The 17,367-nt window shown below is 42.7% G+C and overlaps 1 protein-coding gene and 1 long non-coding RNA gene across 2 annotated transcripts; one reads left to right on the forward strand and one right to left on the reverse strand.

Moving 5' to 3' along the window:
• Positions 1-8,941: 8,941 nt before the first annotated feature.
• Positions 8,942-14,463, forward strand: onecut1 (one cut homeobox 1). The gene is made up of 2 exons (XM_076078051.1): positions 8,942-10,004; positions 14,174-14,463. The coding sequence occupies exons 1-2, from the start codon at positions 8,942-8,944 to the stop codon at positions 14,461-14,463; spliced, it is 1,353 nt and encodes a 450-aa protein (XP_075934166.1).
• LOC142933817 (uncharacterized) lies at positions 14,028-17,221 on the reverse strand. The gene is made up of 2 exons (XR_012947623.1): positions 14,859-17,221; positions 14,028-14,522 (listed from the first exon to the last, which is right to left on the reverse strand). It is a non-coding gene; the product is annotated as an uncharacterized LOC142933817 (long non-coding RNA).
• Positions 17,222-17,367: the final 146 nt, after the last annotated feature.

Here is a 17,367-nt window from a genome sequence, read left to right on the forward strand (position 1 = left end):
AACTGAAAGAATCAATTTGCTGTCATCTCACCACTTCCACTGTGAAGCCTTATTTTAGAAATGTGTCTATGTATGTCCAGAGAATGTAGTGACCATGTTGCCATGGAGAAATTAAAGGAAAATGTCAGGTGTAAATATAGAAAGTTGTATATGAGAGTACAGCCACAGTTGGCTAGAAGAAGTTCACCTGAAACACACCACACCTTATAGCACACTTCTCATCAGTGAAGTCATTTTCCCTCTCACACACATACTGTAGATATACACACCAACACTCATGCTAGCAGAGACGGTAAGCCGCTCACAGCCATACATGCGTACACACACACACACACACACAAAGGAGAGGACAGTCTCTTGTTGACATAAAATATGTAATCCTTCCCCTTTCCGAGATATAGATTTTCAGGCACAAGTAAAGGACAGCAATCCTTGACCTAGCCACTGAGCGCCTTGTTAAATCTGCAGACATCACTTTTAACAGACGGAAGCAAGTTATAAACTATGACACTTCCAATGGTGCAAGTGGCTGAGAGGATCTTAACTCTTCAAAGCATTATTAAAGTTTAAACAGGGATATCCACTTGTGAGCGTTTCAGCTCATGGAACACTGTACACTATTGTACGTGTGTAAAATCAGTCATCACTCACCTCTATTTATTTTAGAGCTATAGCTTTTGTGAAATGTCACCTTTCTTTGTATCATATTAATGTAAACATAACAATTAAAAACAACTATAAACTAAAGACCCTCTTGCAACAGGATTACAACAACAGTGATGCCCAATCGGACCAGGGCCGTAAAGTGTGGGGGCCAGTGGCTCCTACCCCACTTCCCTTCCCCCTACTTCTAGCACCCTTGTCAGGCCACAACCATCTTAGAACTCGGACTTCATTTTGATCTCAAATACACACCTGTCAAGTTTCATGACTGCCTCTTGCACGGTTGTGACACTATCGCGGTGCAGACTGGAGTGAAAATGATGCTGCATTAAAGATTGCTATTCGAGGGGAAAGTTATTATCCCCAGGATTTAAATTTGTTTTTGGTCAACACATAAATTCCACAGGAGACCACTGTTTGTGTGGTCTCCTGTTTTTTTACGAAACCTAACCAAGTGGTTTTGTTATGCTTTGTTTCAATTTGCAACGTTAACCACATGTTTAAAACTGCGACGGCTATCCAGGAGAAAAAAGTTTCCCTCAAAAACGTAATTGAGAAGGCGGTTTTGTAGGACACAGGGTTGCACGAACAAAACATATCCACAGACAGAAATATAAACGAAGTACTCAAAACCACTTCTGGTTCCCGATACAGTCGGTGTCTCCAGGACCACATTTTACCATGAGGACACAAAAACAAAACCAGCGTCACTTTCAAGGCTGGTAACTACAGATTAAGAATCATTTTATTTGGTTCTGACAAGTAGACATGAGCATTGCTCCTTATTGTTTCACTTTGAACATGGGGCGAAGAAGTTGATGGTTTGCAGATACATTTAAATATGTAAGTAGATACGCAACAAATGTGTCACAACCAAAATTCAATCAATTACATGTCAAATCAAGCTCATTATCTGCTCAAAGGCCTTAAATCCTACCTTCTGATATTATCATCTCACATACAAACTATACATAAACAAGCAAATATGAACAAGAATTCCTTAAAGTGCAAAAATGGAAATCTACAATACAATGACAACTGGGCAAACTCCATCTGCTCATGAATGATCTGAAGATCCAGAGCAAATTAACTTTGTAATCATGTTGTCTGTCAACAACATTGCACATATTGAGTAATGTCTCAATCAAAAATATTTTTATAAAAAGCTTTGGAGTGCAGCAAACCATTTTGCAGTGGTATAAACAAACAAACAAAACACGGTTCCACCCATTTCAGATTTGAAATATTGATAATAGATGATTTTGCTCAAGAATAAAATCAGTGTGAGGTGAATAGTCTATGTACAAAACATGGACCTTAGAAGCAAAGCATCCATCGTCTTTATCTACCTTATAACCCTGTCCCCAGTGTGTACCTGCCAGCGCACTGACCACGGAGCCCTCGGGCCAAGAGGTCACCGACCCTTCACCCTTGACCCCCTCAGCTGGTCAAACTCTAACCCTGGAACAGATGGATAACGGACTCTAGCTTTATCTCCTCCTGACTGCAGTCTCCTTCTCCCTGTAGGAGAGTTCTTTTAAATCAAGGCTGAAGAATTTTCTGTTAGCCACTGGCTTTTATTAGATCAAATAATTATTTATTTATTACTGCACTGTAACTTGTATCCTTGTATTTTATACCTTGCTCATTCTATTTTTCCATTTTTCTCTTGGCTCCCTAATGACCGTTTTTCATTGTTCTTGAACGTCCTTTTTCGAATTGCCTTGTTGCTGAAATGTGCTATTTAAATGAACTTGCCTTCCCCTTGCCACAGCCTTTCCTTTCACCTCTTGAAGCCCTTCCTCTCTTTTCCTTCATCTTCCTGCTCATGATTGCCTAAACTATCAGCTCCAATCCTGTCTTCACCTATTCTCCACTTTCTGTGTGTTTTGCCATTATTCTACACTCTTCCCCTGTAATTTTACCCCATCACTTATTTCACCTTTCCTATTTTTTTTTTCATTTGCTCTCTCTGTCCATCCTCGCCCAGGTGCTTCTGTTAAAATGAACAAAATGATTTCAGTCTTCAGTTTTGAGCAAATTTCAAAGGGGTAATTATACTTTCACACAGGCATCGATACAAAACCTCCATAACAGACCAATTGAATCAACTACAGATTAAATATTAATTGTAGCATATAAATAGTTTAGTGCTGCTATAATATACTTTGTGATTGTGTGTGTGGGTTTATTTCACTAATAGAAATGTGATGTGAAATGAGGCTGAGTCAGTGAGGCATCAACATCCCCCTGCATCCCTAAATTTACATTTTATAAAGAAAAGAATGTTTTAGTTACATCTTGATAGTCCAGTATTTTTCTCTCACACGTGTGTGTGTGTGTGTTAATATATGAGATCATTATACACATTTATGCAGCAAAGGAGCCTCTCGTGCCAAAGGGGCTGACGCTCAGGCGGATCGAACCTTTCGATTGATACTGAAACAATTTGCATACTGATTCTCTTTCAGTGCGCACGGATCCATAACAACACCGGCCAGCTATTCAAATGCGCTTGCATCGAGAAAAGTAAGGAGAGAAGCACGGCACCGGAGCAGGAAAAGGGAGGCTGTTTGCAAGACGGATAATTTGCGATTGGAAATGGAGACGCATGCAGCCTCTAAGGATGTTTACCTCAGCCAGGATTTGGGACTCCGGCAGCTGTGGAGAAAAGCTGGAAGCCCGAAGAGCCGGAGGAGCCGGAGGACGAGGGAGAGGGTGGGACGGGGGAAACACACACGGAGGAGACGCACGGATGCGAGCTCATCCTCTGTTTTTTTGGCAACGTGGAGTTAAAGAGTTCATGTGCATTTATGTTCAACCTCTTTCGTTCTGTGCGCGGCTGTATAGGAGTGAACTGGGAGGCTGTCACAAATGCATGACAGAATGGGATCCTGCGGTAAAGTTGCGGGCTAGCCTACTGTGTGAGTGTGTGCGTGTGTGTGTGTGTGTGTGTGTGTGTGTGTGTGTGTGTGTGTGTGTGTGTGTGTGTGTGTGTGCGTTGTCCGTGCTCGTGTGTTTCGCAGAAGAAGATGAGTTTAAATGCAGACATTTTGCACCTTGGCACCCTGTTGAGAAGAGACGTGGGCAAAAGAGTACCGTCCAATTCTGACGCACAGTCTCTCTGCACGTTGATGCATCTGCACATACACACTTAACAGCAGCCTGCGACACATTCAACCTGTAATATCTGCATGCTGGCATCGGTTCATGGCCAACCATGTTGGAGCTTTCTTAATTAAAGTGTTGGCTTCATTAAATGCTGTTAGAATGATACAATGTCAAGTCTGCAGTGGGTAATATTGTGAAAAATGACTTATTGATTGTCTGCACAATGCAGCTCTCTGTAAAGTCGTGTTGTGGTATTTTAGATGCGAGCTTCACTTGCAATTGCCGTTTCACTGAGACGTAAGCAAAAAACAACAAAGTTATTGCTGATAATATCTGATTAATGCTGATGAACTATAGCTGTGCACACGCACACATAGATTTACAGTATAGCCTCAGAGTGATCTGTTTTGGAAAATGAAAAATAATCTCATTGTAGGTGCATTTATTTGTAAAGAGTAAAGTTTATCTTGAGATATCAGCGTGTGATGAATTTAGATGTAAAGACACTGATCCACTGGAAACATGTTGTCAAGTCTCGTATTAGAAAGATATCCCACGCTCACGTTGTTATCGAGAAATGTTAATCGTATTTGACACAATGCTAAAACAAATGTTTTAAAGAATCCTTAATTATCAGGGCCAAAATGCAATAGGATTGTTCTTCCTAAATTATGATGTATTCATATAGGGAGGTAAGGATTTGCAGTTTGCTTTTTATTTGTATTGCTACATCTCAGAGAACATAATGTAGAAATGTATCTTTCATCAATTGGCATATAAGGATTTTATCCAGCCTATCCTTGTAAATTCACCAAATATCATTTTTTTTTAGGCACGATACTATTAGTAATCTAAAAGTGAGATCCTTTATTTTGCTCAAAGGATGAAAAACCAAAAGTAGGTAAATTAGATTATCAATAAAAATATATTTAGCATCAAACTACATTCCTAATGTCAACAGAAATTTGGAGGAGCCTTTTTAATTTCCCCAAACAGATTATTGATGCTCATAAAGGCTCAGTCTGCTTGAGTAAGAAGTCATTTGGATTTGAAGTGCACATTTTGAGCATCACGGTGGGGCTGGTTTGGCTATCGTTAACACGGGTTTGTTGTCATAATTGGAGTCTCACCAAAGTTACAGGGAGTAATTGGGCGGCATATGGAAACCTTAATGTAATGTGATGCCTTATTCATTTCACATGAGTGCACGAATCAGAACAAGTGACGCGGAATAACACGAGGGAAGAGGCAGTTGATTTACCCCTGAGCAAGGCAGCAGGTCCGGCATCTGCTGCTCGTCCATGATGGCATTTATAATAATTGGGGAAATAAAGGGGAGAAAAACGTAAATTCCTTAATCAAGGGCGAGGAAATTCAAGTGGTTTTAATATTACTTTTTTTTTTTTTGTTACTGTTTGGTCAGGTTACTCACATGTTTATACAAACTTAGTTCGTCTTAGATGCTCTAATGGGAGATTTTAAACTGTAGCAGCTTAAAGAAAAGATGATCTCTGTTTAGCTCCTAATGTAATCTTGGTTTATCGCTGCTAACTGGTTGTAAGCGAGGTCAGATTTATTTTTTATTCACCATGTTTATTTTTTTTTTACTTTACTGTTTCAGTCTCAGAACAAAGTAAAATACATTTAAACAACTCCATCTGCACAGCTTTAATACTAATTTAATTCAAGTAGACTAATGCTTTTTTCTTTGAGATGTATAACTCAGTGGCTGATTTAAATAATGGCCTTACTTAAAACAATATTTATAACACATGTATAGACGCCTAAAATGCCACAAGGAAAGTATGTATAAAAGCGTATATTTTTAGGTTTGTTTATTCTAACAAATCAAAGGCCTTAGCCTGTGTTCCTCCAGGAATTATAATTGTATTCAGTATTGATTGGCGCGGTGTGGTGTGTTTTCAAGGCCTATACTTCAAATATGCTGCAAAAGCCAGCCACAAACACTGCAATGCACATTTCAAGAGAAGAGCGTAGGGAGGCATAATTTCATATCTGCTCAGATATTTTAACATTTAACATTACTGTATTTTCCACTAACATTCTTGATTTTGGGGAGGATTTGAGGCAACAAAATCAAACTAGATTTTTAGAGCAACAATATTTATGGATCACGAGAAATAAAAGGTGAATCAATAAATTAGTTTATGGGTTGAAAAGGATAAAACAAGAGCAAATGCGATTTATTTACCAAAAGGCTAACTCAGTTTCCCCATGCATGCGCCCTTATATCATTTGGGTTCTTCCGTCAATAATGTCCATAGAGGCCAAACTCAAGTAGCCTCATTTATAAAAATGTTGTTTCACCAGATGCCATTTAGCAGTGGCTGATTCCTAAACCAGATGTAATTGTCATTTTGAACATTTATAACGCTTGCAACGCTGTGTCACTTTGCAGAGCTGCCGAAATATTGATCCACGGTCCTCTCTGTGAGGCATTATGTTGTTTCTGCTCGGATATGCTGCTATGGGCTTCAAGGGAACGATATCCCTGATTAATAATCAGTGTGAACCCTGTCAGTAATTGACACAGTAGCTTCAGGTGCCCATTGCCTGGCATCCCTGTGCGCTGGCACAGACTTTTTATTTTCATATAAAGCGTAATTTTGGTAAGAATTAAAGAATTTATTTCCCATGTAGTCGTCTGCATATCCAAGAATCCGCACGTGTGTGGCACTACGTGACATCGTTTCCTTTGTAACAATTGAATTGAATCCGCTTGAAATGTATCCTCTTTTAGAGGTGCTCAGAAAAGCGCGTCCCTCGTATTCTCTGCAAAGCAAATGTCACCGGCTCGTATAGGGCCAGGCCTATCTCGGCACAATGGCCATAGAGAGCCAACTCACATAAACACACAGCGCAGGTCGTGCAGACATGGCAGGAGCATATCGATCCGTATGAGAATGTGTAGATGAGGTTTGCTGCCATGTAAGGCCAAACCTTGGCCTTTCATTTGCCTCTGTCTTTCTTCATCTTGTCTCTGAGTGTGCAGGGTGTGCAGCGAAATCAAAACAGAATAAATTGGCCTGAAAAAAAAACAATATTGTCAGAAAGAGAGTTTAATTTAAATTTAAATTTAATTGTATTGAATACAGTAAAACAGTATACGATATCGTCTGAATATTTGGAAAAAAAATCGGATTCCAATTCCAATTCATTTAAAAAGCTTCCCATAGTATGGAGAATGATATACCTAATTTAAAATAGATATGTAATTCACAGTGTTTTTGGTTCCCTGTTGTCAGCCCTATTTGCCTCTAAAGTCTATTATGTCCACAGGACTACACGGTTGGACAGCCACACTTCAAGGAATTAGTGTTCTTTTGTGTCGACACACGTCACACACACGCCGTTGACATTGACTTCACATCAGAGACAGTTTAACTTCTTCTCTTTTTTTTGTCTTTTCTTTTATTTAACTCGTTCAACCGAGCGCTGGGTCTATTGTGGGCACCCTGACAGATGCGGGGCCCCTAGCAGGTCCAGGATAGGGAAAAGTCTGAAAGGTTAATCTGTCCCCCCGCAGATGTTGGCTTTGGGAGTCTTGAAGCGTCACCTTTGACATGTCCCTCATTCAGCGGGGGGTCCAGCAGGACACTGACCGCTGCAAGCTGTCACCTCGGCCGGCTGAGGACGCCCTGCGCTACCGCTCTATTAGGCTAAACGGCCCCTGACATGTAAGCATGGGCGGCCTTCTGTCCGGCTGCAGGTTTGGGGAGTTTGACACTCATGCAGCTTTATGCACTATAACAACACGGGGATACCAGTCATGTTATGTGTCAGCATGTCATTTCCTCCACGGGCTTGAATTTTATAGAGAAGCTGTTTGTGTGTCTGTGAGTGTCTGTGTGCAATTGTATTATTTGGAAGTTCCTGTCAACAAAAATAAATTGTCTCTTTTTTGAATAAATTACATGTTGGCGTTTTATTTGTAATGTGATTGGATAGGCAAATGGTTACTCTCAAATGTAGGGGTTGAATGTACATATGTCCATCTCCAAATATGACAAGCACACACACATACACTGCTGGGCTTGGTTCGTTAAGCCTAATGGTTGAACAAAAGACACATCTGCTCATCTTTTTCTATCAAAAGAGAAGGTACTACTGTCTTCGTTTGGTTAAACCGCCACATATTTGGCAATGGGGGTGGTGCAGCTGAAGTAGTCTGATAATGAAAGAATGGATCCATGTGGTGTACATTAATACAATTTTATTAGCAGCCCTTTAGCAACAAATTAAGTCAGCATGATTTGTTGTCATTTCTGAAGCCTAATTTTTCTTGGGAAGAATTAAGCGTGTTTTCATTGGGTTTGGAGGGTTTGAATCCCAGACCTCACTAGTTAAAAATCAACTCCAAATGAACCCGGAAGTTTACTTCATTTGCACTTAGTAATTTAAGGAGGACTGAAGATAAAGCCTCATTATAGCCATAATGAATGGCACATTTTCTAAATAACAAGTGGCAATCAAACGTTAGGTGCTGCATCCAGTCCATTTGTATAGGTGTATTCTGTAATGACTTTATCAGAGATCCGTCTATTTGCATTTTGAACATTTCAGTAAAGGCTGGATATGGGTTATAGGGCAGAACAGCTTTAAGCAGGTGGTTAGATACCGCCCTTCCTTAATAAGGTAGGTGACGTCAAAGCTACGAGGCGGTGTGTGTGTGTTTGAGAGAGAAAGAGAGGGAGAGAGAGAGTATAGGAGGAGATGGGATGTTCCCAATGCGCATGTGTAGACAGTGATCTGTGCTGCGGTGGAAAAGGGGCTGGAGACACACAACTAAAGAGATGGCGCGGCACCCGACCGGAGCGCAAGGACAGCTGGCTGGCGGTGGGGGGGCTTGAATTATAAAGAAAATCAGAAAAAAATAATAATAACAAACAAAAACAACGACGACAAAAAGACTAAGAAAAAAAAACGGGATTCAGAAAAGGAGTTTCCATTCCGCAAAACAGCGTCAGAGGTAGGAGAATATATATGTGACTATAAGGACAGAGAGGAGGCAATAGCAAAGGAGGCTCCTGCAAGAGGAAGAAAAAGCAACAAAATAAAATTGAACTTTACTGGACGTGAGGACTTCTGGACATCACCTAACTGCGCTAGACCAGATAGATGGTTTGTCCACAGCGCTGCCCGGATCATGAACGCACAACTGTCGATGGATATTGGCGACCTGCACGGAGTGAGCCATGAGTCCGTGGCCGGTCACGGACAGCTGCTGAGTGGCCACAGTCCGCATGGCCGTCCAAGCCCCCGGGGTCTGAGCCACCGCGCTATGGGCATGGCCAACCTACTGGACAGCGGAGACTATCACCCCGGTCACCACGGACACTTGCATCCAGCCATCAGCATGTGTGAAGCCCCCCCTGGCATGAGTGCGAGCAGCACTTACACAACCCTAACCCCCCTGCAGCCCTTACCCCCCATCTCCACCGTGTCCGACAAGTTTCCTCCCCATCACCACCACCACCACCACCACCATCCCCATCATCCTCACCATCATCCCCACCAGAGGATCCCCGGAAATGTCAGCGGAAGCTTCACGTTGATGCGAGAGGACCGGAGTCTGGCGCCTATGAACAGTCTGTATCCCGCATATCATCACAAAGATCCCTGTATGGGCCAGAGCCTCTCCCCGTTGTCTGGTTCCGGTCTGGCCAGCATACACACGTCTCAGGCCGGCATCCCTCCCTATGCTCATCCCGGTGCCGCCATGCCTGGTGAGAAGATGCTCACTCCCAGCGGGTTTGAGGCTCACCACCCGGCCATGCTCGGCAGACACACGGAGCAGCACATGAGCTCCTCAGCGGGCATGGTACAAATCAACGGCCTCCACCACCACCCGCATGCCCACATTGGCGCGCAGGGGCACGGCCAGGGGCTGGGGAACAGCCAGGAGCAGGCCTCCGGGCCGGGGCAGCAAGGGGGCGGCGGTGGAGGGGGTGGTGTTTCTGGGGGCCAGATGGAGGAGGTGAATACCAAAGAGGTGGCGCAGAGGATCACCACTGAGCTGAAGCGCTACAGCATCCCTCAGGCCATCTTTGCCCAGCGGGTCCTGTGCAGGTCCCAGGGGACCCTGTCCGACCTGCTGAGAAACCCCAAACCTTGGTCCAAACTCAAGTCCGGTAGAGAGACCTTCCGCCGCATGTGGAAGTGGCTGCAGGAGCCTGAGTTCCAACGCATGAGTTCACTCAGGCTCGCAGGTGAGCGAAGCCTCGGTAAAGCCCCCTTTTTGTTTTCATCTTCTGAATGTGTTGCTGAGAGAAACAGTCAGCACAGAGGATCATTGGTCCCGAATACTACCCTATTGAGCAAATAGGGTTGGGGACTAAAACTGATTTTGTACTTTTTATTATAACAAACAGAAAAAAATATGTTCCAGCAGTGTAATGTAAAATCACATCGGGGTAGGATTCAGGACAAATCTCCGCTGTTAGTTGTTGATCAAAATAGCAAACAACACAATGTCTCCACTTGTCTCCAGAAATCATACCTTTATGAAAGATCCTGGAAGTGAAATGGTTTTTAAATGCAAGCAGGAACTACATGCCTTAGGATTTTGTAGAACTGACGACCATGGATTCTTTAGATAAGGCCTCCAAATTAGAGCCTCATGTCTGAGGAGGGGGGGGGGGGGGTTCTGCTGGATGGTCAAATCCAACACTAGTGTGTTTAACAATATGTGAAGAAGCTAAAGTTGAAAAGTTCTTCGCCAAGTGGATGTTCACGAGTGGCCTGATATCAACACGCATCCCTTTTCTGCCTCTACACAGATTTTGGGGTTGTGTGAAACAAGTGCTCATGTCATTTTACCTCAAAGTATCGACCGCTGGACTGTGTACGTAAGCTGATCCTTCGCCCCAGAAATCGTTAGGAATGTGTTTATTTTGGTGTAAATGCAACCGATCAGACTTTTTGGTGATGCCCTTGGTGTAAACAGAGAGAGGGAAAAGTGTGCGTGCACGGGAGAGTGTGTGATGAGCTAAATTTAAAAGCTGAAGTCATGCATTATTTAGTCAGTGAAATGGGCTTTGTCTTTTAATTTGTTAATATTATAGGCCCTTATTTCAGAATAGAAGAGAGAGCGTGTGTTTATGTTTTGGTCGTAAACTAACCCTGACTTGGCTGAGGTTTCTCTAATTAACTGATAGACCTCTGTATTAATTTGTCCCTGAGGTATACACATGAGTCAATTAGGGCGCGCATTGAGGCCCAAATTGCACGTGCGCGTTCACACACCCAATGGATTTTTTTTTAACGTTTATAGGCCCAATCAATGACCCTACAAATGGGCTTTTTGGCTTTTTGAAAAGTGAGGCTGCGGCCACATGGAAAGTGCGTGGTTTTGCGTACGTGTGTGTACGTGCATGCTCGTGCGTGTGCACGTCAGTGTAATCGCAATTGATTACTTTTCAGTTTTCCCATCTGCTGCTGCTCTGCTGCTGCGTGTGTGTGTGTGTGTCTGTGTGTGCTGAAAATTTGATTTTATCACTGACTTTTGCAAATTAGTTTTAAAAAAAGCTGGGTTTCTATTTGATCATATAGGTGTGATCAGACTATAATTGATCAGTAGTCTGTTGATTCGTATTGATGATGCTGTGGATTGTTTTAAAGGAAGAGCATTTGACTGGCTATATGGGAAATCAGTGTCTGAGTTGTGCTCATTCATTGCCATTCACTTTTCCTTGCGCATGTTATGTCCTGTCTTGTTTTATCTCAACTTTTTTTTTATAAAAAAAAAATCATGAATAAAAATGACAAAGCTTCTCTTGAGCACAAACCTAAAATATAAAACCATAGATTTTACGCCACCAAAAAAAGGTTGGGAGACGAGAAATTCTTTACAGTTAAAAACTAAATTAATTTGGAGAGAATAGGCTGAGCGCCATTTTATTGATCCGTTCGTTGCGAGGTGAACTAGATATGGGATCGTGTGCTAAAGTAGATGTGATATACTTATTGATTTTAGGCTTCTGAAATTAATCTCGGGCCTTTTCTCCCTTTCCCACGTATTCAATTACCCATCTGAATTTGCTTGAACAGAACGAAATAGAACAGAATCGAATATGATAGAAACGGTTTGGAAGTGGGCAGGTATGATTTGGCACAGGACAGAATTAATACGTTCAGAAACGAGAGATCAAATCAAACTCAGTAAATCAGTTGTAATTGCAGAGAACATGTTGGTTGATTCTTTCATTGTCGCCGGTGCTTTTAGAAATCGTAACTGAATATGACCTGCTTACCAGTGAATTAGAATACACGCCAACACATTCTCGCTAGAAAACGTTCGAGGATTGAATATTTGCAGCACAGAGGTCTGTTTGTTGTTCTCGTGCTCTCTGTGAGATTATGAAATGCAGGACTATCGTCCCACCGTGTCTGTAGGCCCAGTGTGTGCAGTCTGTTTGAGTGTGTGGAGTTATCTGTGTGTTTGTAATGATTAGCCGGGAGCAGCAGCAGTGTGTGTATATATGTGTGTGTGTGCGTGTGATTAGCGTGATAACGAGGCCGCTGTTATGTCCCTCATGGTCCTGGGAAAGCTATACCTCTCTGCCCGGGCCTCCTGTCCCGGGGCCGGGCCGCTCTGTGGTGGCTCCTGCTGTCTGAATGGCCTTCACTGCTGCTGATTTATAGCGGCCCTTACACGAGGAGCTCCGGCTCTCTGTTAATATTTACCAGCACTGGAGACACCGGGCTGCTCGAACTCACAATTATACTCCAGTTTATGGTCATGCAGGCACGTCGCTGCACTGTACTTTACCACACACCTGAGAGCGTGTTAACCTTAGGTTACAAGGTGGGATCAGCAAAATCAGCTTCAACTCGGCTGATTTAATACATCTGTTTATTTTTATATCGCTCTCTAATAAAGCTTATACTGTTTACTATTTGAATATGAAAGACAATGGAACATGTATTACATCAAAACTAAATACTTTCATAGTAACTCGAAGTATTACGCCACTTTAAATGCACTACAAATGCCTTAGGTAATATAGCATTGTTGGTCGTTTTTATGCGCTCAAAATTATTATTTAGGGATTTAGGGATTCTTCATACTTTGTTCGCAATTCTTCATCGCATTGGTTCATTTAATTCGTTTCCTTTGTGCATTATTGTGTTTTTGAGGTTTTCTATAATAAATTGATTTCATTCATCAAGTACATATTGCAAAATTAAAGAGCACTGGTTGTAAAACGTGCTTTGCTGTTAGAATATGCCGTTCATTAATTTCCCCAGTGAGCAAATATTGGGCCTTGCTCCAGCAGCGCACGCCTGCCCCCTCCTGGTCTCTGCTCACCAATGAACCTCTACTTGGATGGCTGTAGGGCTCAAAAAGAGAGAAAAAATAGTTTCGCTGTCAAACGGATTACCAAGTCCCCCTTTCCAACACTAGATGATCTGTAGTTCATGCTTCCACAGCTTCAGTATATTGCAGCGCGCCGTTGTTTTCAGCACTACGGACAGCACATTGTTCCCCAGCTGACAGGTCTGTCTGCTCTCCTCCAGAACTAGCAGAGCTCCTGCTCTGGTCTGCAAAGCAACAGAGGTCAATGGGGTTCCCTGACAAAATGCGGAAGAGTTTAATCCCGCTATTATTTGCCTGATGAAAGAGTGTCTTGAGCAAATGTACCACTGCTTCCAACCTGTAGACTTATACAAAGTCACATCTGACAGATAAACTCTTAAAGATTGGTGCTTCTAAGAGAGTAAAAAGTCTCATCAACACTTGTCGTCACTTTTGAGTCAATGATAAATAGCTCGTTGACTATACATATATGGTAGAATTTTAGTTTTTATCTAACTCAAACTGCAACAGCTGGTTTTACTATAATTAACAAGTTAAACCAGAGGAGGAGCATTCATCATCCTTCAAATCAGCTTTTGCAGCTTGTAGAGATAAGACATTTAATGTTTCCAATTTGGCTCTTTGTGTTATCGTTTACAGTTACAATAACGGAAATTTAAAACCAATATTTGGTGGATTGTGGAATTACTATCTTTGCTGAATTGTCATATTAGCAATATAAATAAAGTGGTCTCAAAAGCAAAAATGAATCTTGATATAAGCATCTATTTAAAGCTTAATCTGTTTTGGACCTGCATTTCTGCACCAAAACAAACCATATCAGTTAGTTTGGGTCAAAATGGATTGGTAAATATCTGATATTGGTATTGGCTTTAAATAATCAGAGATGAAAACCACAGAGATGATTCATGGGTTCGTTTATGGATTTATTCAGGACTTTTTTAATCCAAGGTCAAGGTGTGATGGAGAAAAGATTGTCATATAGTGTTAAGTAGATTCTGCCGTCTCTCACAAACACACTCTCTCTTTCTGTCTGTCTCTTTACTGAATCCTCCACAGCATGTAAGCGTAAGGAACAGGACCACGGCAGAAGCGAGCGGGGGAGCGGGTCCAAGAAGCCCCGGCTGGTGTTCACAGATGTGCAGCGGCGGACGCTCCACGCCATCTTCAAGGAGAACAAGCGTCCATCCAAAGAGCTGCAGATCACCATCGCCCAGCAGCTGGGCCTCGAGCTGACCACAGTCAGCAACTTCTTTATGAACGCACGCCGCCGGAGCCTGGATAAGTGGGTGGACGACGGCTCCGGTCACCCACCCAACTCTGGCCTCAATGCCTGCACCAAAGCCTGAAGACGGACTGATTTGACCAACTCCTGGACTGACTCAACCTCGGTGGAAAAGCTTTAAAACTTAAGAGAAACAAAGAGAAACTTAAAAAGACCTTGAAGCAACGTTTTGCCCTTAAACCTGTACTATATTGATATTTATAGTATCCAAAGATGAAAAAAAACAAACCAAAGACTTCTTGTTTGACCTGCTTTGAAAAGTTGTTTTCAGCAACACATTTAAGTGTAACATACTGCAAAAAGACTATAGTTTTACCCCCCCACCCCCCCTTCACACATACTCACTGTCACTGGTCTCTAGCTTTACTACACCCCCCACACCTCCCCACCCAGTATCAATCTATCATTCGCCATCCTTATCTTTAATCTGATTGGTTGGTTTTAATGATGGGTACCTACATGGAGGTTTAATCAGCCTATTTGCAGTCTGATCTGCAGCTGTCCACACCCTTGAAAAACAGGCAGAATGTGGAGCTCCGGTGGGATTGGCCAATCAACTTTAAAGACAAAGAAATCCTACAGGAGCAGCTGGATTGTTGTGCAACCTTGTTTGGATCGGTGGCGGTGGACAGTCTGTCCAGCTGTCTGTCTCTCTATCAAGCATTCCAGACAGACAGGGAAATGCCCATGCGTAGACTGCTAACCCAAAAACCCGACCCTGAAGCAAACCAAAAACCCCCTAACCTCAACCCTCATGGTAGTGCTTTCTTCCAACATGCTGAAGCGTTGAATGATTTAAACAAGAGAAACCAAAGCCTTCTACACCCTGAAGCCTCTCGTGCAGCTTAGAAATAAAAACCACTTCAGAACCTGCTATGAAGTTATTTGACCAAAGAGTATATTTTGTAGCTGATAATCTGAGTATTTTTACCTCATTTCCTCCCTTACCTCCTGAGATAGACTGTTAGTTAGGCGCCACAAAGAAGAGAATGTCACCGCTTATGGTCCAGACGACATTTTGAGCCATATGTTCCCTGTAAATGGAAATACTATATGACACAACGCTGAAAATTAACTATTGATATTTGCCTTATAGATGCCTTCTTAAATCAAACAAAATATTCGGGTTATATCTTCGCAAACACTCTCGAGGATGTTCCTGTAAAATGCTCATTGTGAGGATTAATCATTGCAGATGCATCCTTTCCTGTAAGTCTGTTTAGCAAATGCCTACAGATTTAATTCAAGTTTATGTGTTCAAATGCCAGCAGCTGGAAAACAAAGACTAATACATTCTGTAGTTTGTTTTCTCTGCCAGGGTGAAAACAAAAGACGCAGGCTCTCGTGCTCTCTGTGCGGTCGTGACACATTGAAGGAGACAGGCGGCCTCTGATGGTCTTTGTTTTTTTCAGGACAAACTGTGTCACCACTCTAATAATAAGCATTCAGCATCGCTCCGTCGTCCCTGTGCGCTTCATACGTATTTGATTTTATCTCCTCATCAAAGATGTTGGGTGGAGGGGATGATATCAATGATCAAATCACTTTCAGGCACTTACACAGCAATGTCACCTCGTCACCTGAATACGAAAGCACCCCACCCTCCTCCTGCCAATCCCCAGACACCCCCTCCCATCCTGCCTCCACTCTCCTGGTGAGCTATGCATTTCAGCACTAGGAGGAAAGCACTACACGGGGCTGGCCCAGGGCAGCGCATCATTAAAGATATTGAGCTGGCCCCTTGCCGTCATCCCCCTCATGGCCAGGGTTAGCAGCTCTACATTCATCAGAAGAAGCGCTGAAGGAGAGGCGAGCTGCTTCTTCGCCTCTGAAAGAAAAACCAAAAAGACGACAAGAAACAAAAATGTGTCAAGACCTGCTGATGTTTTATAGTGTGAACCAAAGATGCTACCTCACTCAAGTTCCATACGTGATTTCTATCACTTTGATGATACCAAAGATAACCAAAGATTTTTTCTCATTGCACGGCCTCTATGAGTGGTGTTAAAAGATGTTGTATGTCTCCCCTCCCCCCATCTCTCCTCCTTTCTTCTCCGCTTTCTCCCCCTCCCACCTGCACTCAACCCATGCACCCCTGCTATGCTTGGTCTTGCTTCATCTGTGCTCTGATTACAGCTCCATAGATAGTCATGCTGATGTAGCTATAGGCAGATATGCTGATCCAGCCATAGATACACACAAGCGGCCATGTAGGTGCCTGTGGGGTACAGCGAACCTGCTAGCAATGTGATCCGTCTTTCTTTGTGCTTGGTAGCACGACCAAAGTATTCATTTCTACCATGAAATGTAAAAGCTGACATTGTGGCTTTATAAACGAATAAGGTTTTAGTTTGGTTCATGATTCATTTCCAAATAATAATGTGAATTTGACAGAGTACCCCGCTGGAGTGTCTTTTTTTCTACTCTAACCTGCCTCTAGTGTGTATCTATAGGTTGTTAATATTGATCCACCAAATAGGTCAGACGTCTTGACGTCAACGTAGACAGACAAGCTGACATGGGCAGAATTGTTGACTCAACTATAGGCAGGCATGTTCCTGAAAGTAGAAGCAGACGTGTTGCAATCTTTCTAAAACTCCCAGGACGAGTGCCTTGCTTGAACCAAAGTGTTTAACCGCTGTTGACCTCTCACCTTTGACTCTGTGAATACCTCAGCCTGTAGAAGGGCCACTACTGAAGAAACAAGGAAAAGGTTTTTTTTTTTAAATCACACCGTGGTGCTTTCGCCAGCGCAACCATGCAATGAAAACATACCAAAGGAATTTTTCTTGTCCACTTCAACAGATTAAACCAAAGGTCTTTGTTTCTCCTCCCCTGCCCCCTTCTTCCCCTCCATCCCTCCTTCCCCCAACCGTCCTTGTCTCTCTGCTGTGTGTAGGAAGGTTCAGCACTCTGGCCGTGCATGTCTTTACCAATGTCTCTGAATACCTCATAGTAATAATTCCTT

The sequence above is a fragment of the Anarhichas minor genome, unplaced genomic scaffold (assembly GCF_050575085.1).
Source record: "Anarhichas minor isolate MPS153535 unplaced genomic scaffold, ASM5057508v1 ptg000062l, whole genome shotgun sequence".
In the NCBI taxonomy this organism is placed as follows: Eukaryota; Metazoa; Chordata; class Actinopteri; order Perciformes; family Anarhichadidae; genus Anarhichas; species Anarhichas minor.